Below are 27222 nucleotides of genomic sequence, written 5' to 3' on the forward strand. Positions count from 1 at the left end.
ACACAGGGCTATATGAATCAAGATCAAAACTACTTCTAAGAAATCATTAACATTTGAACATTTGATGTGTCCAATGTTATTATTTGTGGATAAACAATTACTGATTCTATTGGCTGTACAGTGGTTAGACTTTATTTTTTTTTTAAGATTTATTTATTTGACAGACAGAGATCACAAGTAGGCAGAGAGACAGGCAGAGAGAGAGTGGGAAGCAGGCTCCCCGCTGAGCAGAGAGCCCGATGTGGGGCTCGATCCCAGGACCCTGAGATCATGACCCAAGCCAAAGGCAGAGGCCTTAACCCGCTGAGCCACCCAGACGCCCCTAGACTTTATTTTTAAAAGATCATATTTGTGAGAGCACAAGAAGGGGGAGCAGCAGGCAGAGGGAGAAGCAGGCTCCTTGCTGAATAAGGAGCCCAATGTGGGACTCCATCTCAGGACCCTGGGATCATGATCCGAGCCAAAGGCAGATACTTAACCGACTGAGTCACCCAGACATCCCCAGTGGTTAGGCTTTAAATGATATTAAAGCAGGGAAATTCCACAGAAAGATTAAGATGACTTACCCATAAGAGACCATGCCTAATATTGAAGTGATTATATCTTCTACTGTTAGGAAACAGACCAAAACTTAACCATTCTCCTGTATTTGCCACAAAAGCTATCTGACCTGAAGACAAGAACATGACTGTAAGCCTAGTGACATTCCAGATTGATTTCAAGCCTCCTTCAAGAAAGTCCTTCTCAGCCTGGCTCCCAAATTACTAACAGACTGGTGAGTCATTATTTCAATAATAATAGAACTAGCACCAAATAAGATATGTACTTCATTTATTTGGTACTGATAGAAACAAATATTCCTCATAAATGAATTTTCAGATAGCTAAATTTATATTTTGAAGTTCTGAAAAAAATTTTTTTAAAGATTTTATTTTTTTGACAGAGAGACACAGCGAGAGAGGGAACAAAAGCAGGGGGAGTAGGAGAGGAAGAAGCAGGCTTTCCGCTGAGCAGAGAGCCCAATGTAGGGTGGATCCCAGGACCCTGGGATGATGACCTGGGCGGAAGGGAGACTCTTAACAACAGAGTCATCCAGGTGCCCCTGAAAATTTTTTTAAAACATGTCTAAAATATTGTGTCTTATTAAAATGATTATATGGAACATAATTTACATTTCATTTGATATAATTATGAACGTCAGATACCATATAATGATGTGCTATAGTGATATTTCCTCTGTGGGGTATAGCTCTCCAAAAACACAGTCCCTTACTATGTAACTTTTGTTGTATTAGTTAATGGCTTTGCCCTTTATATGCAAAGACAATTTGGATATGTTAATGGTAATATTCACAGCAGTCCTTCCTATAAGGCACATGTTATTGTCCTTACTTATAGTTAAAATTAAAGTCCATATGCACTAAATTTATAGTTAAAATTAAAGTTCATATGCACTAAATTTGTCTGAGGCAACAGAATTCTGTGGTGACAGAGCCACGATTGGACCCCAGATATCTCTGATTTCAAAATCTCATGTTGTTTCTACCATATTAAATCAGACATGAATCAAAAACAGCTAGTCATGGGGCACCTGGGTGGCTCAGTCATTAAGTGTCTGCCTTTGGCTCAGGTCATGATCCCAGCGTCCTGGGATTGAGCCCCACATCAGGTTTCCTGCTCCGAGGGAAGCCTGCTTCTCCCTCTCCCGCTTCCCCTGCTTGTATTCCCTCTCTCACTGTCTCTCTCTGTCTAGTAAATAAATAAAATCTTAAAAAAAAAAAAAAAAAAAGCTAGTCACTTTAAAGTTTTCTGGAATGGCTCATCCCAGAGCCTTGGGCTTTTTGTCATGCAAGTTAGCTACTTACTCTCACGCTTCTGTGCATCTGGATACCCTTCATGCTAGGCATAGGAAACTGGGACTAATGTGTGTGGTTTTTTAAGGATCATTGTACTTTATTTTACAACTTTATTGAAGAATATCTGATGTGGAATAAATTATACATATTCAAAAAATTCTGATACATGTATGTACCTGTGAAACCACCATGATAAGCAAGATAATAAATACCCTTCACCCCTCGAGACTTCTTTGCACCTCTTTATAATCTGTACCTCTTGCCATCCCTAGGCAACCACTGATCTATTTTCTGCCTTTATAGTTTGCATTTTCTAGAATTTCATATACATAGAATTATATAATGCTATTTTAAATGTTAGAACTTCCTTCTCTGCTTAGGCTGTTCTGGTTACATCATCACCACACGAGTTGTGTTGCTTTAGGGCAGTCTCCATCTGAGGCTTGGCAAGCCCCCTGCAATTTACAATGCCTCTTCCTCAAACCCTGCTCTGCTTCAGGTCATCTTTACCTATTTCCTCAAGCCATGAAAGACCCAGGAAGGCTTACATGATTCTTTTTCTGCTCCCTGTCTGTGACCGTTCTCTTTTCCCTTCCTCTAAATGGATAGTGAATGCTATGGCCCTGATCCTGATGGGCAGCTCTCTAGTTAGGGCTCCAACCATACGTACTCTGCTCCCTGGTAGTCCACAAGGTTAAATGGTGTTCAGATCCTGCCCCATCAGATTTCCCAGTGGTAGACGGTAGATCCGGCTTGTCCCCACTTGTCTGAATGTATGTGTGTGTGTGTAAGAGAGTGTGTATCAGGGGAATGCATAGGGTTCTTGCTATATAAAATTGCAAGTATAAGTTTTAGCATATTTTTTTTGAAAAATCAGCTGCTCAACCCTTTAAAATATTTTGTTTTTACTGTTAAGAATAGAATATGTTAACCTTAAAAATAAAACAGCCAGTTATTTCACCAGCAAAATGGATTTATTCAGGAATAACAGAGAATTGCAATTCAGGACATGCAAGCTATGGCAAAACCATAGGCAAGCCCAGAGAACAAAGAGAGGAATGCTTTTTCATAGAGGAAAAGGGGCAGTTGGGAGGGGCTGTTCTAAACAAAAAGTCCATTGCAGTGAACTGAGAGTTGCAGTGTGGTGGCTTCTCATTAATTGAGTTGTGAGTGAGACACTGGCTGGATTGCTGTATCTAGGCTGCTGTGTCTTCCCCTGCTGGATTAGTAAAGCATAGGCTTCTTCCGGTTTGGCCAAGGGCTGCAAGGACTGGTAAGGCATGAAAACTCCCCCTTCTGGCCTTGCAACTCCATTTATTTTATTTTATTTTATTTTATTTTATTTTATTTTATTTTTTAAGATTTTATTTATTTATTTAACAGACAGAGACCACAAGTAGGCAGAGAGACAGGCAGAGAGAGAGAGGAGGAAGCAGGCTCTCTGCTGAGCAGAGAGTCCAATGTGGGGCTTGATCGCAGGACCCTGGGATCATGACCCGAACCGAAGGCAGAGGCTTTAACCCACTGAACCACCCAGGCGTCCCTTGCAACTCCATTTAAATGAGATTTCCTTTATTCAGTTTCACTAATCAAACACAAAATGATATTTGCTCCAAAATTTCATTATTTCGGAGTTGTCAGTCATGATATTAAAAAAGGTATTTCCGTTTCATCTAAATAATTTCAAACTAATTCATATCTGAAATGTGTGTTATTTCATCTTTCATATCCTTAATCTCAGCTTGGACTATTGTTAAATTAGATATTTTTTCATTTAAGAAAGCAATTTCTTTCTCTCTTTGTAGTAAGTCAGTAACCAATCTCCCAATGCGTTGTGTTAAGTCATTTACCAATGGTTCCAAACGGGAAAAGTCCTTCTTTAGATTATACACCTTTGGTTTTAGATCATTTGCAAAAGTCACTGTCTTCATAACTTTAGCTCTATCACTTTCTAAGCTTAAAAACCTATCTGTATGCTTGTTGAAATCATTCTTTAGCTCTGAAAGTATCTTATTAACAGAGTTAATTCTTTGTGAATTTTCAGATGCTGTCTTTCGGAGCACTGCTGTTCGGTCAATGCTACTTGAGAGAAGATCACCTATGTTTTTTACTGTATCTTTTTCAACTTTTTCTATTTTATTTTCTAATTCTTGAGCAGAATCTGTCAGTGATGTTACATCAGTTATTAATCCTGAAATACGTCGTATATCTGTTTTTACAGTTGTAATCTTGAGACCAACATCTTTTGCCATGGAAGTTGCACTTTGGTCTACTTTTGTCACATCTTGAGAAAGAGCTGTCAAATTTTTATTCAGTATATTCTGTTTTTCAATTATCCTGTCAGACCAAGTTTTCACCTCATAAATTTCCTCCTGTAGACGCTTTAGATGAGCAATTATTTGAAAAGACTTCCACTGTTCCATGATAGCTTCAGACTTCTGACACTGTAAGAAAATATAACACCATAATAATTAAATTGATTAAAAGCTTAATATATAAAATACAAGTTGAATTTTGAACTTTAGTAAGTTTGATAATAAGTTCAATTAAAGTTAATAACTTTACCATTCTTCTGGAAAGCATGGTAAAAGATGTATCAAATGTATTACTAATAATTAAGAAGGAAAACATGAGGAAATTTCATAAAATGTCACTAGAAAGACATTTTTTATATTATTAACTATAAGACATTTTTTATACTAGTAAAAAAGACATTTATACTATATTTTTATTCACTAGAAAGACTATTTTTATACTAACAGTTCTCTGTACAGTGGCAAAAGAGGCTAAACGAGAGACAGCGAGGTATTTCTTCTTGCTGGAGAAGAGAGGAGGAAGCCTCCTCTAGATAAGCTTTGGTAGATATGTGGGGGTCAAACAAGGCAACATAATTTTTGAAACACAAGTTTGTTGGTAGCTATTTCTAGTGCTAGAATGAAAGGACAATGTTCAAGACTCCATATGTATATGCTTTATTGTCCAATTATTTTTAAAGATTTTATCTTTAAGTAATCTCCATACCCAACGTGGGATTTGAACTTATAACCCAGAGACCAAGACTCGCATGCTCTACTGACTGAGTTAGCCAGGTGCCCCTGTCCTATTACTTTTATGAATAATTTTCTGGGGTACTTATCCATGAGGCCCTGAATAATTCAATTGACTAATTTTTTTTTAAAGATTTTATTTATTTATTTGACAGACAGAGATCACAAGTAGGCAGAGAGGCAGGCAGAGAGGAGGAAGCAGGCTGCCTGCCGAGCAGAGAGCCCGATGCGGGGCTCGATCCCAGGACCCTGGGATCATGACCTGAGCCGAAGGCAGAGGCTTTAACCTACTGAGCCACCCAGGCGCCCCTCAATTGACTAATTCTTAAGTTCCTACTATGTTAGGCATACCAAGTATGAGGGATATAAAGATGAGTACAGCTTGGGTTGTGACCTCAACTCAGTTTCGTAGTTTAGTAGAGAAGACAGGTATGTAAAAAACAAAACAATCACTAAACAAACAAACAAACAAAACCTGTCTTCAAAATTCTGAAATCCTGTGATTCCAAATACAAGTAGTTCTCAACTTTGGTATATTTCTATGCCATACTCCTTACCATCCACCTGTAAATTGTCATTTTGGTTTAACCTGGATACAGTTTTTTTCCTTGTCCCATCCAACCCCTAGTTGATGAACATTTTGAGCCACACAACTGCCTGACAGTATTTCGTTATTTTTGCTGTTTGTGGTAATGTTTGTGTGAATATGTGAGTGTGTGTGTGTGTGCGTGTGTGTTTAAATAGCAGTGTTAGAGAAGCTGAATATTTTGTTATTTTTGAATATTTAAAATTTTTTGCAAGTTTTTATTTAAATGGCCATTTATTTAAATGTGGCTATTTTTCTCCTTCTAGATGTGCAGTTCTGTCAGCATTCAGAATGATTTGATATTTATCTGTCTGTGTTACAGGGATGAGGTAAGCATAGGGTCCCCTACTATTCCGATATCTTTTTTTTTTAAAGATTTTATTTATTTATTTGACAGACAGAAATCACAAGTAGGCAGAGAGAGAGAGGAGGAAGCAGGCTCCCCGCAGAGCAGAGAGCCCGATGTGGGGCTCGATCCCAGGACCCTGAGACCATGACCTGAGCCGAAAGCAGAGGTTTAACCCGCTGAGCCACCCAGGCGCCCCCTATTCCGATATCTTAATTCCTCCTCCTGAATATTTGAAATTTTATTGTATTGTGTCATCAGTTAATAAAATTAAGAGGGAAAGGAAAAAAAAGTGTGGATTATAGTGACAATAGGGTCAATATATGGGATATAATCTCATAATACCAAACTGAAACTTATAACAGGAATTGTCAGGTAAAACTAATGAACTTGAATCAGAAGATTACCTGAAGCTCAGCTATGGAGGAAAAAAAATTAAAGGACATGTGTAAAATATATTGTCAAAGTCTATGTCCAAAGACAGATACACATTGTGATTATACTGAAAGAGGAAGTCCCCTTTATAATGTTAAGTCAATCATATGGCTTTCACACATTTATTTATTTTATTTTAAAATTTTTTAAGATTTTATTTATTTATTTGACAGACAGAGATCACAAGTAGGCAGAGAGAGAGGAGGAAGCAGGCTTCCCGCTGAGCAGAGAGCCTGATGTGGGGCTCGATCCCAGGACCCTGGGATCATGACCTGAGCCAAAGGCAGAGGCTATAACCCACTGAGCCACCCAGGCCCCGACTTTCACACATTTAACATTAAAATCATTTTCTAGGAAAGCACTGTCTTATAATTTACTTATTTATTTTAAAGATTTATTTATTTATTTTAGAGGGGGGAGGAGGGCAGAGGGAGAGGAAGAAAGAGTCTTAAGCAGACTCCACTGAGTGCAGAGTCAGAAGTGGGGCTTGATCCCACTTCCCTGAGATCATGACCTGAGCCAAAACCAAAAGTCGGACGGTTAACCGTGTCACCCAGGCACCTTGGAAAGCATTGTTTTAAAGTGGAGATTGTCTATAACTGTGTACTAATAATTAAAACTAACTTACTTGGATATATCAAGAGGATATAATACTAAGTGAAATAAGTCAGAGAAAGACAAATACCATATGATTTCACTCATATGTGGAATTTAAGAAATAAGACAGGCAAAGAGAAAAAAAAGAGACAAAGAACGAAACTATTAAATATAGAGAACAAACTGGTGGTTGCAGGAGGGAAGATTGGTAGGGGGATGGGTGAAATAGGTGATGGAGATTAAGAGTACACTTATTATGATGAGCACTGAGTAATGTATAGAATTGTTGAATCATTATATTATACAACTGAAACTAATATAACACTGTGTTAATTATACTTGAATTAAAAAAAATAAAATTTTGTTTTAAAAAACCCTAAGGAACTAACTGGATCCAACAACATTTACTGGGATTACTTAGTATGATCAAGAACAGTCTCTGCTTTTAAGGAGTTTATAGTTTAGTCTGGGAAAGAAAATGTCAATAAACAGATCATTTGAAATAAGAAAACAAAGGCACGCGTGGGTGGCTCAGTCAGTTAAGCATCCACCTCTTGATTTTGGCTCAGGTCATGATGTCGGGGTCCCGGGACTGAGCCCTGGAGTTGGGCTCTGAGCTCAGCAGGGGAGTTTGCTTGAAGATTCTCTTTCTCCTTTTCCCTTTGCCCCTCCCCCCATCAAATAAATATATCTTTAAGAATAAATAAATAGGGCACCTGGGTGGCTCAGTTGGTTAAGCAACCGCCTTCAGCTCAGGTCATGATCCCGGAGTCCCGGGTTCAAGTCCTGCATGGGGCTTCCAGCTCCACGGGGTGTCTCCTTCTTCCTCTGACCTTCTCCCCTCTCATGCTCTCTCTCACTCTCTCTTTCAAATAAATAAATAAAGTCTTAAAAAAAAAAGAATAAATAAATCAGAAAACAAGGAATTAAATATGCAGGCTGAAAGGAGTTTTACAAAATAAGATCTACAGTTACTTCTAAAGACTTAAATGTTTTTTTCCAAAATAATTGTGTATTTCAATATTTTTATTAATTACCATTATAAAATTGCATTTGCCTGGTTTACTATCTTAAAATAATCTCAAAAATTAAAAAAAAGCTCAAAAAAATCTCTTTTGAGATTATTTTGATAACATTAACATGGTTTCATATAATGCAAATAAAAATTAGTATGTTCAGGATATTATTTTTATGGCAGCTTAAAAAAGGAGTAAAAATATAGCTGCAAAATAATGATAAGCTGAAATGGAACAGAACAGTTATCTCAAAGTAGTAATTCCCTCTCTTAGCCCCATTATATATGTTTGATTTCAAAATGTATTTTAGGATTTTTCTTCTCAAGTTTATGCTATATTAATTATTGGTGGGGGGAGGTGCCCCCAAATGTTTTTCGGTAGAGAAGTTAGACGACAGTTAAAATGTTATTATGGGTATGACATTGTAGAGTAACCACAGGGGGGCCTGGGTGGCTCAGTTGGTTAAGTTTCTGACTTCAGATCGGTTCAGGTCATGGGTTCTGGGATCAAGCCCGACAGCTGGCTCCCCACTTAGTGGGGAGTCTGCTTATCCCTCTTCCTCTGCCTCTCCCCCAGTAGCCTGTGCCCTCTCTCTAGCTCTCAAAAAATAAATAAAATTAAAGGAAAAAAAAAAGAGTAACCACCATCAGGAAGGAAATCAAGTAGTGATTGCAAAAGCATGTTTTATTTTTAGGGGAAAGGTTTTGCAAGTGTATTTGCTGAAACAGAGACTCCAAAGGGTGAAGAAAGTAGATGGCTTATTTAATTCATTACTAGGTTATTGTTTATTAATGTATCTACTCTAGTAGAGTAAATGTAGCCTAAGAGCATTACACAGTTTAGACTCCTCAGAAAGAACTTACTTTATTCTTAGAAGGATCAGATCATTAAGAAACTGTTAGTGAGACTCTCTCTTTCCCTTGGTAGGTTATAAAAGCAATTTATCATGAACTTCTATTGATCTTTACTACAATATTTATGAATATAGTGTAGGAATAGTCTTGAAATTGTTTCACAGAGTTATTATCTTTTTAAACAATTTTATTGATTTGACAGAGAGAGAGAGCACAAGCAGGGTGAGCAGCAGAGGGAGAGGGAGAAGCAAGCTCCCTGCTGAGCAGGAAGCCCCACTCAGAACTCGATCCCAGGACCCTGGGATCACGACCTGGGCCAAAGGCAGACAGTTAATGACTGAGCCATCCAGACATCCGACACAGAATTTTTTTTCTTTTTAAATACTTAGGGCTTGTTAAACTATTTGCCTAGAATGAATAGAAGTTTTGGAGAGTCCACCAATAGCTCAAAAGATTTTTACCAAATTCCTATCATATATACAAGGTACTAAGCTAGATGCTCTTTGGATCTATAAGAGCAGTATGGGTCAAGGGAATGATTTCTGGGTCCATCTGGCTTTCCAAAAACTTTGCTAAAGGATCTTTGATCTTTGTAACTAAAGGACGGGGAAATTTTATTAATCTCTAAAATTAAAAACCACATAAAGCCAGAAGAGGCCTTAGAGAGGTTTTGATACAATTTCCTCATTTTACAAATTAAAAAACTGAGCCCCAAAATAAAATGCCCAAGAACACACAGTTAGTGGCAAAGCCTAGATTAGAAGAGTCTGGTCTAGGCTCTTTCTCCACCACTGCTTTCTAACTATTCCCTAAACATTTATTGGTTCTTTCTTATGCCCAAGGCCCAAACAATTTTAGGTCATAGTTACAACTTTTGGGTGACTTACAGTCTCATAAGGGCAATGTGGTAGTGGACACATTTGGCTGAATTATAGTTTTTTTAATTCTCAAGATGGTTCTTTTTTTTTTTTTTAAGATTTTATTTATTTATTTGAGAGGAAGAGAGAGAAAATGAGAGGAGAGAGGTCAACTGGAGAAGCAGACTCCCTGCTGAGCAGGAAACCGGATGTGGGACTCAATCCCAGGACTCCAGGATCACGTCCTGAGCCGAAGGCAGTTGTTTAACCAACTGAGCCACCCAGGCGCCCTCTCAAGATGGTTCTATTGATAGTGGATTTCTTGTGATTTTCTCCCCCTGGTTGAATAGTAACAGATTGCATTATATAGTGGGAGGTCAGTGGCCTCTGGAGCTAGACAGATTTAGCAGTGTGATTCCAGTTTCCTAACCTTGCTAAGCCTCAATTTCCTCATTTTTAAAATGGGTGTCAGGCTAGCAAAGTTGTAGTGCGAAGTAGGGATAATACAGGTCATTGTAGATACTCAATACACAGAGCTATTACTGTGATGATGTTGAATGTAGACTTCCTAGCAATTTTCGATACATAATAGGCTCCAATGCTAGTTCTCTCCTCCCTTGCTGTGAAAGCTGGGATGGAGCATTTTGTGTTTTATTAAATTAATAGTTCATAGTTAAACTGAAGAAAACAGATGCTGGGCAAATTTGCAGAGCTTTTGCAACAATGCGCATAAGTATATAGAGAAATAAATCTTTTTTCATGTGCTTGGTGAATTTGTAGTGTAATTTTTAAAAATTTTTTTAGTATCATTATTAATGACATCATATTAAGCTTTGATCAAGATTATGGATTCATAGAAAGGTCTGTAATCAGGTTGAGATTAAAAACAATGCCATTAGCTTTGTATCAGTGTTAACCAGTTTTCTTTGAAACCATAAGCTAATAAATCAACATTTTTCATTATAAAATATAAAAGTACAGTTAGTCAACAAGCTTCTAATCATTAGGCAATATTTAAGGAAATATTACTATAAATATATTTTTAAACTTTGCATCCAAAAGTTAAAAAAAATCAGGTGTTTATTTTGTAAAAGTGATTTATTAATACTAAATTTAAAAAATGGACCCAATGGTACTCTGTATAAGAAATTAATTGATATAGAATTTGTTATCAATTACAAAGATGCAAAAATGTGTCTTAGAATATGGAAATCTTCCTTAAAGGAAAGACTAACAATGCAATTTAATATTTGATACACAGGGAAGGTTTTGAAATTTCAAGTATCTGTGTTATATAAATGAATGTAAGAAACACAAGAAGACAAATTAGGTACATCTAAATCTCTCTACTGAGAATTTTTTTTTAAAGATTTTATCTGGAGTGCCTGGGTAGCTCACTTGTTAAGCGTCTGCCTTTGGCTCAGGTCATGATTCCCGGGTCCTGGGATTGAGTCCCGCATTGGGCTCCTTACTTAGCTGGAAACCTCTCCCACTCCCCCTGTTTATGTTCCTTCTCTCTCTCTGGGAAATAAATGAATAAAATCTCTCTCTCTTTTTTAAAGATTTTATTTATTTATTTGCCACAGAGAAAGAGAATACAGCAGGGGGAGCAGCAGGCAGAGGCAGAAGCAGGCAGACGGTGGACTCCATCCCAGGACTCTGGAATCAAGACCCTAGCCGAAAGCAGCCACCCTCTACTGACAATTTTTCATAGGAAAACCTCTGAGTAAAGGAAACTACACATATATAGATGTACATAATATGTATATACATATACACAATAGTTTCCTCATGAAATACTTGTAGAAGGGTAGTTTTTGTTTCCCTCTTAACAGTCACTACAGAACACAGTGGTCACCTGGTTTCCATTTACTTTCTGTAGCGACTACTATAGTATATACAATTTAATAATAATGTATCAAATCTGATGATGGGCTAAACAAACAATGAGAGATCACATCTGCCATGATAGGATAGAGGTTGAAACAACAAAATTCTAGTGAATTTTAGAATCTATTTTATTAGCATTAAAATAAAGGCAGACAAGTACAATTTTGTCAGTGCACACAGAGAGGAACTTACACACTCAGACATCAAGGAATTTAATGTTAAGATTCCAGATATTAATGATATGCTCTTTAATAGTAGCATTCTTTCAGGCTTATTTTTATGACCCATGGCTGTCTACCATAGGCCCTCCTAACCCCAAAGTAGAACTTGTTTGGGATTTGTCCATAAATATGCAAATGTACATAATAAAACTACCTGACCTCAACTGACTGCTTTCAAGTTCTTGAAAGTGCTTAATTCCACTGATATTACATTATTAAACTAGGACTACAGTTGATTACTGGCATGAAGACACAAGTAGGAACAGTACTTCCATATGCAGTTGACTCAATTTTCAACACCAAGTTTGGACACTCTTGATACATCAGTTACCGATAAAAGTCTTATGTGCTTCCCCAACTCTGCACATTTCCAATTATCATTATTGGAAAAATCTGACTAGATCTCCCCTTAATCACATCTCAGTATGTCCATATCTTATTACTTATAACTCCATTATATGATTTAGAGTAAAATAAAATCATCATGTAAAACAAATTTGGTTGGGTAATTAGTCTGGGAACTCTTTAAAACAATGACATACATTTAATTACCATAGTTATCATAATTTCTCAATATGCTGCTTTTTCCTCTTTAAAAGAGGCCACAGGTGTATTGGTATTTTTTATATTGTAGGTAGAATAGTTTATCTAGGGATCATGTATCTAGCGAACTCAGAAGTCTGTAACACAGTTAGAACCTTAAAAAAAAAAAAAGCCCGGGTATGCAAAGATATTCCAAAAGTCTATATTTCATACATACTTAATTCATAGGTAAAACTTTCAATAAGAATATATTTACTTTTTTTTTAATTAAAAAGTTTTTAAAGTCATCTCTATGTGCAACATGGGGCTCAAACTCATGACTGTGAGATCGAGTCAGGCCCACCCATTTTTACTCTTCCTTAAAAATTCTTACAAGTATCTACAATACACTTTAGAAACTTAATAAAAAGTAAAAATGTTTCCCAGGCTCCATAGTTTTCAAAAAGTACATATTGATTCACAGCAAATCACCTCATGTTTTCCTTTGGTCATGTTATTTTTCATTTTAGACAAAATTCCTATGAACTTGGTGGTCTGGATCTTAGCCTGCATTAAATTACAAAGGAAATGCCGAACTGGTTAGGTGGGCACATTACCTACCAACCAACCTGGCAGTGACAGTGGGCCAATGGGTCACATCTTTGGGTGATAGAAAACGTATAAGAAATAGACGTAAGTTTTGAAAAAAATAGCAAACTAGGGTCATTTAGTGAGAAGGGAAACACTCCTTAATAGCTTCCAGAGGTATTAATATATTTGGGTCCAATATAATAGCTGAAATTCATAATAATGTCCATTACTTATCAGGAAAACATTTAAAATGTTAAGTATATTGCTTTAAAACGATGGAGATATATTTTGGAAATATTTCGATTTACAATGCCTAAAGTGAAATAAATTTTATTGCTTAAACAGATAAGCTGTCATTATGTGGATAATCCATGTGTGTGGATATGTCACTATTACTGGCAATAGCCAATAATGTAGGATAAAGTGAGGCATATCAAAATAATGCAGAAGTATGGAACTAATAAATTTATGTATAACAATATGGCCATCAGAATAAATGTGCATTTAAAAGTCACTATCAATTCCTTTATTTTCCAGATTATATTCTTCTAAAGTTCCCTTTTCTCTTGTACTTGAATATAACATAAAATCATGAACTTTTCCTTTTAGAACATCCAGGTCATTTTGCATCTTTAATATGCTATTATCATACTGAATTCTTTCAAGGGTTTTCTGCATCTCCATGATTTCAGATACTGCTTTCAGCATATCATCTTCCATATTAAACATCTGAGTAGTTAAGTCTTCCATTTTTTTTTCTGTCCCGATCAGATCCCGAGAGACTCTGAGAACAGAGCGAATAGCACTCTCAATTGTTGGCAAATGTGTCTTGCATTCTTCAACTTTGGGTTCATAGTTGGAAAGTTTATTAGTCAGGTCTTCATCTCTGGCAAAGAGAGCATGCTGTTCCTCTTCAAGCTTTTCAACTGCTTTTGTATCAGAGCCAAGCTGCTCCTCTACTCGTAGAAGATCCTCTTCTTCTTGTCTTTTTACTGTTCTAATATTTCTTAGTGTGCTATCTTCCAAATCTTTAAGCCTTTCAGTGAGCAATTTTATTTCTTGTTCAGCTGAGTTGATTTGGACAGTCACTTGAGAATGTACGTGTTTTGATTCTGATTTGAAAATGTCTGTATTAACATTCATTTCTTCTAGGGTTCTTTTCCAGAAATCTGAAACATTCTGGAATTTCTCATTAAGCCTTTGCATCTTTTGGGTGAGTAATTCTTCACTATTTTGGATGTCGTGCATGATACTTTGGAGGCGGGATACTTCCTGCTCAAACTGGGTCACCAAAGACATGGATGATGTCGCTTCCTGCAGGATACTTTCAGTAGACTCAAGCTGTATTTGTAACACAAAACAATTCCCAAGTCTACTTAATAACTTTTTTTTTTTTTTTTTTTAAGAGAGAGAGAGACAGAGAGCATGAACAAGGGAGGGGAGAGGGGCAAATGGAAGAGAGAGAGAGAGAATCCACGATGGGTGTGGAGCCTAACTGGGGCTTGATCTCAGGACTCTGAGATCATGACCTGAGCCAAAATCAGGAGTCAGACACTTAACCACTGAGGCATTCAGGTGCCTCTTAATAACTTTCATATTAGGCAAATACACTTTAACAAGCACATGCCCAGTTCAAATTCTGAAGATGTCTAAAATATCCAAGTATATCAGAACCGTAATGACAAAAACATTCATTACTTTAGCAGTTGTTTTAACAGATTTTAAAACAAATGTGACAGATTAGCACTATGGTAGAAAAACACACCTCAATTTATAAACCTAAATGTTTGTACATTTTCATGGAGGGACATTCAACAGAGAAATAATGTTAAAGAAGTCTGAAGTATATCACATTTCCTTCTTTTCTTACTCCAATGGAAAGCAACTTAGTTGTCATTCTTATAGTTATTCAGCTTTTTTAGAAACTGTAACTGAGTTAATAAAATTTGTTAAGTTTCCTAAATTCTCTGATTCTGGAAGAGTTTCTGCCTGAAAATTTCTTGACTGACCTCTTACAGAGAAGGTACCAGAATCAGATGTTATAGATATAACAAAGGCAGAAATGAATAAAAGTCCAATTTAGTGAGGTAACTCACATCAAATAGTTACATGTGCTAAGTATCTGTAAATTGTGGTAAGCTCCTGGCATTTCCTCATATGTGTCCAGAATATGGGACGCTATGGACTTCCTTTAGCTTATTTTCACACACAGATAACAGCTTCAGAGACTACAGGAAAGCCTAGAATGATTGTTAATTTACTAAGTGTTGGAAGTGTTTGAAAGTGTAATACTGTACAAAACATGGTTCTGCCCTTAAGCAGCTTGGTTTAACTGGGGAGAAAGCCAAGTCTACATGTGTTATGACAGGGGAAGAGCTATGGAAGCACTTACATGGGGGACCCAAACCAGACTTCAAGGATCAAGGAAAATATTCTAGAAGTATTATCTAATATCTGCACCTAGTTACTTCTTTTCTGAATCATACTACCATGCTATAGCCAGATGAAGCTTTTAAAAACTGCTATGCACATCATGGTATGACATTAGAAAACCTACAATGTTCCTTAATACTTCTAGGATACAGTCCCAAATTTACCTGTATATGCTATTCTTCCCTCCTTGTTGCTTAGCTCACTTCTGTCTTTCCTTCAAGGCCTAGAGCAGATGCCAGCTCCTCTGGGCAGCATTCTTCCATAGCCCAAACTCCGGGAGCACCTATTGTGCTGTGTATTTGACACTTGTTTGGCACTCAGCCCATAAAATTAGAGAATTTCTGAGAATTTGCTCTATGCCCGACCTTGTGCTAGACACTAAATATGAAAATAGAGACATAATATACCTCCTGACTTCATAATTTGACAGAGGAGATAGCATTTTGGATCTTTTACATCACATATCTGGAGTCCCACTAAGATTTACTGATTATCCTCTGTTCCATTATTAAGCACTAGGATACAGAGAGAAAGACACAGTGCTTTAAAGAGCAGAAAAGGAGGTAAATTAATAAACTCACAAGTTTCCTATTCCTGTCATGATAGAATTACCATGAGGAGAATGGATGCTCTGAGTCTGGAGCCGAATGAGGAAAGGCTTAGAAGTGACTTTGAAATCTGACTCTTGAAGAGACTGACGTTAGTAGTCAGGTGAAGATATGAGAGCTTCTAAATTCCTTAGAAGAGACTCTTGTGGCTTTCTGTAGCTCCCAAATCTCAGGGAATAAAAAACATGTTTGTTGACATTTAGGAAGAAGAATGGCCATAAATCTTCTGGGCCCACCCCAATCAAGACCTGAAGCAATCCCAGGTGATAGTTAGAAACAATGTGTAACAGTACTGACTAATAAGAGCACTCTGAAACATTATTTAAAAGTTATTTTTAGGAGTGCCTGACTGGCTCAGTTGATAGAGCATACAACTCTTGATCTTTAGGGCTGTAAGTTTGAGTCCCACATTGGGTATAGAGATTACTTAAAAATAAAACCTTTTGGGGCACCTGGGTGGCTCAGTCGTTGAGCATCTGCCTTTAGCTCGGGTCATGATCCCAGGGTCTTGGGATCGAAGTCCACATCGGGCTCCCTACTCAGTGGGAGGCCTGCTTCTTCCTCTCCCACTCCCCCTGCTTGTGTTCCTTCTCTTGCGGTGTCTCTGTTAAATAAATAAATAAAATCTTAAAAATCAAATCAAGTCTTTAGGGGTGCCTGGGAGGCTCAGTCGTTGAGTGACTGCCTTCGGCTCAGGTTGTGGTCCCAGCGTCCTAGGATCCAGCCCTGCATCGGCTCCCTGCTCAGTGGAGAGCCTGCTTCTCCCTCTCCCGCTCTCCCTGCTTGTGTTCCCTCTCACTGTCTCTCTTTCTGTCAAATAAATAAATAAAATGTTAAAAAAAAGACTAAAAAATTATCTTTAATGTACACATGTAGCTATTATAAAAGATCCTTTAAAAATCAGTTCTGAGAAATATTTGTACATCAGTAATACTGTTAGTTTAGTTGTCTTATTGTCAGCCTTTTGAAGAGGTAAGTTTATCTTCATCTATGGTGATTTCCTGTTTAGGCCGTTCACCAGAGCATCACTGTAATCTGGAGGCAATATACCCAAGCAGACCCCAAATACAAGACCAACTTTCCAGAATAGTAAAGGTCTCAAGATTGAATCTGAAAATATACAGTGACTAGTATGTTATAATAATTTGCATTTATGGACTGACAATATAACCTAACAGTTTTTTCATTTTTTAAAAGAGCTTAATACCTTAAATTTACTACTATTTAAAGTTTATTTATTTATTTATATTTTTTTATTTTTTATTTTCAGCGTAACAGTATTCGTTTTTTTTTTCACCACACTCAGTGCTCCATGCAATCCGTGCCCTCTCCAATACCCACCACCTGGTTCCCCCAACCTCCCACCCGCCCCCCACTGCCCCTTCAATCCTATTTAACGTTTTTGAAAAGTTTGCATATATATTTTATCACATCTGATCCTTTTAAAAATCTTGTTATTCTCACTTAATAAATGATGCAAAGAGGCTAAAAGAAGTTAAAATGATTTTTTTCAAGGTCACACAGTTGTGATGAGAGTCCCCATCCTGTTGTTTTCTCCTCCTACTGACCATGCTGACCGTTAGGCCCAGCTTTGCGGAAGGACAGCTATTGTTGAATTACTCCCAGGGAAGCCTGGGAGAGAAAGAGCTTTGCAAAGACTGAATATTTCTTGGATAATGATGATATTTAAAAAATCTGCCTCAAAAGGCATTTTAATTGCTACCATTTTTTTTAAATGGCAATGTCTCAGGTTTCTGTTTTTTTTTTTTTTAAGATTTTCATTTATTTATTTGACAGGCAGAGATCACAAGTAGGCAGAGAGGCAGGCAGAGAGAGAGTGGGGAAGCAGGCTCCCTGCTGAGCAGAGAACCCGATGTGGAGCTGGATCCCAGGACCCTGGGATCATGACCTGAGCCGAAGGCAGAGCCACTCAGGTGCCCCTGCTACCAAATTTTTCATTTCAAAAGATGTCTTTCTTCAAAATTTGTTTTCAATAGCTTTCAAGTATACAGAGTTTCTATTTCCTGGGATTTATTTTTCTATAACTGTTCCCTCTGATTAGAGGAGCCCCTAACAAGTATAACCAGATTCCGACTTGAGCCTTCTGTCAAGATACCCACTTTTGCAGCAGTATGTAGTAGCTTCTTCCCGAGGCTGTTGGGCTCACCCTCTGTGGAATCCCCTGGTACATGTGAGTGATGCATAATCTTCATCTATGGCTTTTCTCTTTTGGGAGACTGATTATATGCTAATTCTATGCATGAAGCCACAGGAACTCAGACCCTCTATTTCATTTTTTTGTTTTTTTTTGGTAAATCCTTGCTCACCTTGGTGCCAAGCACAAGTCTACCTTATGACATAAGTAAAGATTTAGTGAATGAATAAAAGAACAAAGAAGGCATGTTTCCCAACCATAGCTTGGTTCCTGGTAGCCAAACAAGTCCCGCATGATGCCTTATTGATTGCAGCTGACCTCTCCTGAGAAGCATGGTAGTTAAAAATTTTTTATGTCTCATATTTCTAAGAATTCCGGTAACAATGCATTTGCATTTGCAGCTTGAAGAAACACAACATACACATGGATTTTAATTTTCTTTTGGCTACAAAGCCAATATTTATTTTTAGATTAGTCACTCTGATATGCAGATGTATACAAATTTTCCAACTAGAAAGTGGAGAAAAAAAAAAAAAACAACCTGATGGACCTTTGCCCAGCAAGTGCTGTTGCTCTTCTAATTTTATACCTAAAGACCAATCATATTTTCAGTGCTCTAGACATTTGATATTCAAATAGAAAATTGGGGTCACATCAATATAAACAGTAACATAATAAAAAAAACCAACATTATCTTTTCAAAATAATCTGAGTCTAAATTGGACTGAAGGGAGAAATGTACAAAAACCAGTGAGAGTTAAAACAGTTAATGGTCTAAAAGGCAGGAAAAAGGAAGTATGGAGTACAAGGGTGGTAGCAGGGAAGAAAAATGGGAAATCTATGCAAGTAAGCCAATTAGTAAGTATTACCTTTTCTGAAATTAAACTGATTTTACTTTGAAGTCCTTGGAACTTGTTGGTTTCTATTTTCAGTAACTGGTATTGGCTTTCCACCTTTGCAAACTTTTCAGACTGCTGAAATACACACCTAGAAAAAAAAAGAAAAGAAAACACTACCCCCTAATTCATATCCATTTAAGTTTGAATTTTAAAGGAACATTTTATACTTCTGGCAAGGACACCATAAATTCTGGTATGAGTAGTGACAGCTTTTAGTAGTTTATCTCAACAAATTAGTAGAAAATGAAACTCTATCCTGTTCAAGTCCCAGTGAAATGGTAGTGATAGCTGTCTGCATAAGAAATGTTTTAGAGGGAGAAATGATGAATTACCTAGAACAAGATATGGGATCGCTACTATTTTTCTCAAGGTCATATTTGGGCAATATCTAGAAAATAAGTTTTTTCATACTGAAATGTAGAAGCAAGAGTTACCTATATAAAAATATTTTAAATTAAAATGTAGGAGAGAAATAAAGCCTTGGAGTGGAACAGAAAGATGACTAGTAGTTGAAAAATAACAAGTCAAGGGGCGCCTGGGTGGCTCAGTGGGTTGGCCCGCTGCCTTTGGCTCAGGTCATGATCTCAGGGTCCTGGGATGGAGTCCTACATCGGGCTCTCTGCTCAGCAGGGAGCCTGCTTCCCTTCCTCTCTCTCTGCCTGCCTCTCTGCCTACTTGTGATCTCTCTCTGTCAAATAAATAAATAAAAATCTTAAAAAAAAGTAAAAAAAAAAAGAAAAAAGAAAAATAACAAGTCAAAACTATGAAAATAGGAGTCATTGTCAAAGTGGCAATAGAACATATATGCAATGCAGGGCATATAACAATTGGTTATAACCAATATATGAGTCATAAAGGTCTACTTTAGATGCCACTCTAAAATTGGAGTGTATTCTTCATCTGGTAAGTAGTAAAGGTTGTAGAAGCATAAAAAAGTTATCCCAATCTTAAAAACAATAAATAGACTTTGGGGTCACCTGGGTGACTCAATCGTTAAGGGTCTGCGTTTAGCTCAGGTCATGATCCCAGGGTCTTAGGATCAAATCCCAAATCGGGATCCCTGCTCAGTGAGGACCCTGCCTTCTCCCTTTGCTCTCTGTTGCTCATGAATAAGTAAATAAAATCTTTAAACAAAAATAAAGAGACTTTTGTTTCTAGACTTTTGTATATAGGACTTGAGATAAGCAAATGCAAAAGAAATGCTTTGGAGCTAATACCATTTTGGTTCATCTACTTTTGACTCAATTCTTTGGGCTCAGAAAAAGCAGGAGTTAAAATTCTTTGTGCATCTATTGAGTCATCAAAATGTGGTGGGGGAGAACCCTATGAAGAGAGGGCTTAAATCATAGTACATAGACCAGTGGTTCAAAAGCTTTGCTACATATTGGAGTCACTTGTCTGCTTTTAAAAAAGTCTAATAATGCCTGGGTCCCACCCATAGAAATTCTGACTTATGTGGTTTAGGATGTGATTTGGATATTGGAAATCGTAAAAGCTCCCCAGATTGAGTAGTCAGTCAAGCTGAGCAGCACTAATTGATAGTGTTTTATGAAACTGATTTCCATTGAGAGACAAACATTTAAAGATTGAAAAAGGAAAGATGAAAGACTTCTAAACTTTGTGTATCATTCCAAAGGTGGTGATGCTTCAAATTTGTAAGTATTATTAGGCTAACTTGCTATAAAACTGTCCGAAACTAAAATGGACTTTTTGTCTTTTGAACAATGTTTGCAATATTGGATAAAATAAATATATCTTTTTAAAAGATTTCATTTATTTATTTGACAGATCACAAGTAGGCAGAGGCAGGCAGAGGTGGAGGTGAAGAACTCCCGGCTGAGCAGAGAGCCCGATGCGGGACTTGATCCCAGGACCCTGAGATCATGACCTGAGCTGAAGACAGAGGCTTAACCCAATGAGTCACCCAGGCACTCCCAAACAAGCACTTTAAAAAAAAAAATTTATTTATTTATTTTAGAGAGAGAGAGCCTGAGTAGTGGGGGGAAGGAGCAGAGGGAGAGGAACAAGCAGACTTGAGCCCAACATAGGGCTCAATCTCACGACCCTGAGATCTTGACCTGAGCCAAACTCAAGAATCAGATGCCTAACCAACTGAGCCACCCAGGCACCCCATAAAGTAAGTTTCTTCTGATGATGGCTAGTGTCTGTCCTATAAGATAACAGCCAATTAAGTAAGCACAGATTACGTAACTAGCATAGATTGACTTTTCTCCTATGTGTGAATATAACTTTCAAATAACATTTCTGGTTACTAGGAAATGCCATTATTCTAATTTTCAAAGATGAAAGTGTAGACTTAATTTTTTTTTTTATATTGGCTGTTTCATTCTTGGATTTTAAGAGATTCTTTTCAGAGTATAGGCTTATCTGAGATTATCATACAGAGACCAAGGATGGAGAACACTCTAAAGAAATAAGTCTAATTTCAGAGATTAGTTTTATCACTCTTTACTCCAGTATTACCTAGGGATTTAACCTGCAGATCAGAATATTTATTCAGAATAAAACTGTATTAGTATAAGGCACTTTTTGTGAAGATTGATCCACTACTCTAACACATTATAGTGCTTTCCATTTTATTAAGTATTTTAATGTCTTTTTCTGGACTTCTCTTCAAAATTCAAATATTAAGCAAAACCTTGAAGAAAACTATGTCATGCTACTGCAAATATCATCTCTGATGATAATTTGTAGGTTTTTTTTCATGGTTAGCTTCTCAACAAAAAAAGATTCATCATAACTACATATGAAAAATAATGCATATAAGAAAAAACAAGCATAGAGATGCCTGGTTGGCTTAGCTGGTTAAGCATCTGCTTTTGGCTCAGGTCATGATACCAGGATCCTGAGATCTTTGGGCTCTCTGCTCAGTGGGGAGTCTGCTTCTCCCCTTCTCTCTCCCTCTGCCTTCTTCTCTCTTTACCTTCGGCTCTGTCTGCTTGTGCTCTGTCAAATAAATAAATAAATAAAATCTTAAAAAAAAAAAAAAGCATAAAGTTGACTCGGGGCTAGTAATAAGAAAAATGAAAAGTGGTTTGTATGTGCGAAGTTAAAATACATTCATTTTATTTATCACTTAGATGTGCCAAGCAGTATTCTAAAATGATTTGTAAAAACTAACTCATTTAATATTAAGGAAGAGGATGATTTTCTAGAAGTCAATGTTGACAGAAGGTAACTTCAATCCTGAAAAACTAAATTTTTCAAACTGGCATCCAGGTTAGTGTCCAACGTGCTTTGTTTCCTTTTCATGAATCAGAGGTATGCAAATATACATTAAAAAAAAAAAAAGATTTATTTATTTGTCCCCCTGCTTGTCCTGCACAAGCAGGGGGAACAGCAGGCAGAGGAAGAAGCAGGCTCCCTCCTGAGCAAGGAGCCCGATATGGGACTCAGTCCCAGGACCCTGGGATCATGACCTAAGCCCAAGGCAGACGCTTAACCGACTGAGCCACCCAGGAATTTTTTTCAAAGGTCCTTTAGTAGGCTCCACATGAGCATGGAGCCCAGCACAAGGCTTAAACTCACAACTGTGAGACTGAGACCTGAGCTGAGATTAAAAGTCAGACGTGCGATACCTGGGTGGCTCAGTTGGGTAAGCATCTGCCTTTGGCTCAGGTCATGATCCTGGAGTCCTGGGATAGAGTCCTGCATCAGGCTGCTTGCTCATTAGGGAGTATGCTTCTCCCTCTGCCTGCCGATCCCCCCGCTTGTGCTCGCGCTCTCTCTCTGACAAATAAATGAAACAAAACAAAACAAAGTGAGATGCTTAACCAATCAGAGCCATATTCTAACAGAAGTTCAAAGCCCCCTTATTCCCTGTCTTCCTCAATTTAGATGAGGGAGACAGGGTCTGCTAAGAGCTGTAGTTTCTAGTTAGAAAAGGACTATAAATAGTTCTGGACTAGGGATTTTTATTTCTAAGGGTTTGGCCTCTTAGATTAGTATCAAAGGAGGTAGCATATTATACTGGGTAAGAGTACAGAACTGAGCAAATTTGGCTCTGCCATTTACTAGCTGTATAATCATCTTGGGCAAGTTATTTATCTTTGCTGTAGTTTCTTCATCTGTAAAGTGGGAATCATAATACTTCATAGGGTTGTTGTGGGGATTAAATAGGTTCAAATTTATGCAGTTAGGGTATCACACATTAGCTACTCTTTTTAAGTACCTTGGCCATTTCTTTCAGACTGCATTGTGTGACTGCTTTTCCATCCCTCTGACAAACCTATAGTGGTATAAAGGATCAGGTTCTTCTCCTGCTTATATCTGATGCCCCCAGGCCTGTCCACCTTTGAAAAGTGTTGGGTTTAAAGCAAATCAAAGATGGAATGGACAGATTAGACCACTTACAGGAAGAGAACTCTCTTACCCTATTTTGGGGCTGCTTCTCATTATCACATGGGAAAAGGATATAGGAGAAAGGGCCGCAGGTTAACTGACTAGTTTAGTGTGGGCCTTACAAGAGGAATCTTCGACTCCTTCAGAATCCGTTGCAGTCTACAGACACCTCCTACTGATTCAGAGCCTGTAGGACAAAACAGTATTCATTTCCTTAGGGTGTTTCCTCTCCATAGCTTCTTTAGTAATCTTAGATGGTGGAAGATAGTTGATTGAGGACTTACAGGATTTCTGATTGTTTCAACTTAATAATGAAAAAGAGGCAAATAAACAAAGGAAGCTGTCGTTATGGATCTTCTGCAAGAAAGGAGTTCCAGGGCCATGTCGGTACCCATTCAGCCATGTTTCATACTACAGCTTCATTTCCAGGCACAAAACTGAATGTCCAGGAAAGTAATGACCATATTCCATTTAAAATCAGGGCATTTAGGGGCACCTGGTGGGTCAGTCGGTTAAGCTTCTACCGTCAGCTCAGCTCATGATCCCTGGTCCTGGGATGGAGCCTGCATCAGGATCCCTACTCAGCAGGGAGTCTGCTTCTCCCTCTCCTTCTGTGTGCTTGCTTGCTCTCTTTCGCTCATTCTCAAATAAACAAATAAGTAAATAAATCTTTAAAAAAAAATTCAGAGCATTTTAAAGCGTAACTTTCAGATAAAACTTCACTTACCAAAAAAAAAAAAAAGCAAGAAAAGATGAAAAATGAGGTTAGTGAAAGTTTTCAATATAACTTGTGTCTTTACTATAAGCACTAACAGTAAATTCCTGCACTAAAGTGTCTTTTAAAGAGATGGGGGGGGGTTGGGGGGAGAGGGGCAGAAGGAAAGGAAAACAGAGAGAATCTTAAGCAGACTCCATGCCCATCTTGAGGCATGATCCCACAACCCTGAGATCATGACAAGCTGAAATCGAGAGTTGGACACTTAACTGACTGAACCACCCAGGTGCCCCTATGGATTTATATTAGTGTTTTCCCAGAACAAAAACTAAAGTACTGAAAAGCTGAACATTCTGTGATGTAATTTATCTCTTATGAATATGAATCTTTGAATAATCAAGATTTAATAAATTTAATAACTAAAACCGGTTGTATTAGGTTCCAGAGAGAAGCAACATATACAGATGATCCCAAGCTTATAATGGTTTGACTTAGATTTTTTGACTTTACGATGGTATGTAAGTGACATGCATTCAGTAGAAAATGTACTTTGAATTTTGACCATTTCCTGGAGTAGCAGTGAGACCCTGATCCTCTCCTTGGTTGGATTCTTTCTCCTGACTCTAGGCAGTAGTTGCAGCAGCAGCTCCCTGTGAGCCACGTGATCATGATTCACTTAAAATCCATCTGTACCCATACAAGCATTTTTTTTTTTTAACTTTCAGTACAGTATTCAGTAAACTACATAAGATATTCAGTACTTTCTTGTAAAAATAAGCTTGTTAGATGATTTTGCTCAACTGTCTACTAATGTGAAGTGTTCTGAGCATATTTAAGATAGGTTAGGCTTAGCTATGATGTTTGGTAGATGAGGCGTATTAAAATGCATTTTTGATTTATATTTTGAGCTTACAATGGGTTTACTGAGAAGGAACCCCATCCTAATTCAAGGAAGATCTGTATCTTTTAGACTACTAGCCCTATTACGGAATGACTTTCTCAGTATAAAAGGGTTTTTATTTACCTAAAGAAGGTTATGCATTTTAAGACATAAGAGCAATTTACAAAATTTATTAAAAAGGGTAAATTTAGTCTTTTAAGATCAAAAATAAAATATTACATAAACAAAATGCCATTATTACTAAGATAAGCATATTTTTTTTAAAAAAGAACATGTATTTATTTATTTTTAAAAATTTTTTTAAAATTTATTTGACAGAGATCACAAGTAGGCAGAGAGGCAGGCAGAGAGAGAGGAGGAAGCAGGCTCCCTACTGAGCAGAGTCCGATGTGGGGCTTGATCCCAGGACCCTGGGATCATGACCTGAGCCGAAGGCAGAGGCTTTAACCCACTGAGCCACCCAGGCGCCCCGTATTTATTTATTTTTAAAAGATTTTATTTATTTATTTGACAGAGGGAACACAGGCAGAGCAGCAGGCAGAGGGAGGAGAAGCAGGCTCCCCACTGAGCCGGGAGCCTAATATGCAGTGGAATCCCAGGACCTGGGATCATGACCTCAGCCAAAGCCAAACAGCCAAATGCCTAACCAACTGAGCCACCCCAGCACCCCTTGAAGAGACATCCACTTTATAACATTCGTTTAATAACATCCACTTTATTGTAACAGATGTTTTATCAATTTCCACTCAGCATGAGTCACCAGTACAGTATAACTCAAAATTTACTACAATCAAAAATGGTCTAGACTAAAGGAAGTCCAGGGGCCCTCCTAGAATTCGATTACTCTAGAAGACAAATAATTATCTTCTAAATACTTTAAAAATCGAGGGACAGTGAAGGGAAATTCTAATTTAAGGCATCAGTCTGGTTATTTTTATTTATTTGAGAGACCGAGAGAGAGCGCCCCCCAGCGAGAGCATGACCTGGGCGATGGGGCAGGGGCAGGGGCAGAAAGACAGGCAAGGGCCCATCCAGGCCCCAGCCCAGAACCTCAGGATCATGACCTGAGCCAAAGGAGGCAGTTAACCGACTGTGCCACCCAGGAGCCCCTTAGGTTATTTCCAACACTCATTTTTTTCTGTAACAACAATGTATCGCTATCTACTTGGTTTAAAAACTACAGATGTTCAGTTTTAGGTGAACACAAATGCTACACTCTTGTCATTTTACAGTAATAAAATTCAATCTGTAACTTCGGAATACACTTTAAATTCATAACACATGAACAATGATGGCAATATGAGAAATCCTCCAAACTGATAATTGTCATTAACGTTTGTTGCCCGAGAGCATACTCAATTCTTTAGATTGCAAACGTTGCCATTAGGCATTTATGGGGTGAGGGTGGGGCAACTGTGTCCAAGGCAAATGAGGAGAGGACAGGAAATGGTGGGTTACAAAAACCTAGAAGCTTCCGACGTGTAGTAGGCACTTTAGTAAAGTTTGGCCAAATCCGCATCCCTTTAGAAATGGCTGACTCATTCACAGACCTTAGTCTCAACTCCAGTTAAGTGACTGAATCACATCAATAAAAGGAAAAATGAGTTTCAAGAAACGAGCGAAAAGGGGGAAAAAAAAAAAAAAGATGCGCTGTCCCTTTTCTGGGGTCGAGGCAGAGGAACAAAAGCCGCAGGAGAGGGGTTGGGAGGTTAGCGGGATGCTGAGCCAGGCGACGCCCCGAGAAGAACGGGGAGATCGCGGGAGGCCGGACGGCCTCGGGCGGCCTCGCGTCCACTTACCAGGCCAGGCCCAGGCACGTCCCTAGCGACAGCAGGCTCACGCCGGTCCGGGGATCCACCCAGCCCTCGCCTCCACCGCCCCGGGCCTCGGTGCTCTTCCCGCCCTCGCTCCGCTTCCCCGGCTCCGACGGGGCTCCCTTGGGCCCCGACTTCTTCCGGCTTTTCACCTCCGACATGTCTGAGGACGCGACAAGCCTGGGGTAGCTTCTTCACCCTGGGGGGTCGGGACGTGGCCGCCTCAGCCTCTGCGGGACGCCTCCGCGGTAGCCGCGCCCCCTCCTGGACTAGGCACCGCCTACAAACTTGCCCCCCTCCTGTCCCGGCCGTTCTCACTGCTTCACAGCGTACCTCAACCACCCGTCCTCTGGTTCCTTCAGCAGAGGAACATGACGGGCCTCCTTCCCCTTTCCATTAATGCCGCAAACCTGATGAAATCGTGGCTTCCCGGCGCGCGCGGACCGCGGGGCTGAGAAAGGGCTGGGAGGCGTAGAGCGCGCCACGTGGAGCGCGCCGCCGCCTAGGTCCCCAGGCC

The 27222-nt window shown here is 38.5% G+C and overlaps 1 protein-coding gene across 3 annotated transcripts; it reads right to left on the reverse strand.

Annotated features, from left to right (window-relative positions):
- Positions 1–3327: 3327 nt before the first annotated feature.
- Positions 3328–26979, reverse strand: IKBIP (IKBKB interacting protein). 3 transcript variants are annotated; one of them, XM_032874294.1, is made up of 4 exons: positions 26691–26979; positions 18884–19001; positions 12720–12794; positions 3328–4300 (listed from the first exon to the last, which is right to left on the reverse strand). In XM_032874294.1, the coding sequence occupies exons 1-4, from the start codon at positions 26864–26866 to the stop codon at positions 3545–3547; spliced, it is 1125 nt and encodes a 374-aa protein (XP_032730185.1). In that variant the 5' UTR covers positions 26867–26979; the 3' UTR covers positions 3328–3544. The 3 variants fall into 3 exon arrangements, with proteins under 3 accessions (XP_032730185.1, XP_032730186.1, XP_032730184.1); XM_032874295.1 differs by lacking the exon at positions 12720–12794 and having other exon boundaries at positions 3329–4300; XM_032874293.1 differs by lacking the exon at positions 3328–4300 and having other exon boundaries at positions 11595–14159.
- Between the last annotated feature and the right edge of the window lie 243 nt (positions 26980–27222).

This window comes from Lontra canadensis, unplaced genomic scaffold, assembly GCF_010015895.1.
Source record: "Lontra canadensis isolate GAN:19392208 unplaced genomic scaffold, GSC_riverotter_1.0 scaffold52, whole genome shotgun sequence".
Lineage (NCBI taxonomy): Eukaryota > Metazoa > Chordata > Mammalia > Carnivora > Mustelidae > Lontra > Lontra canadensis.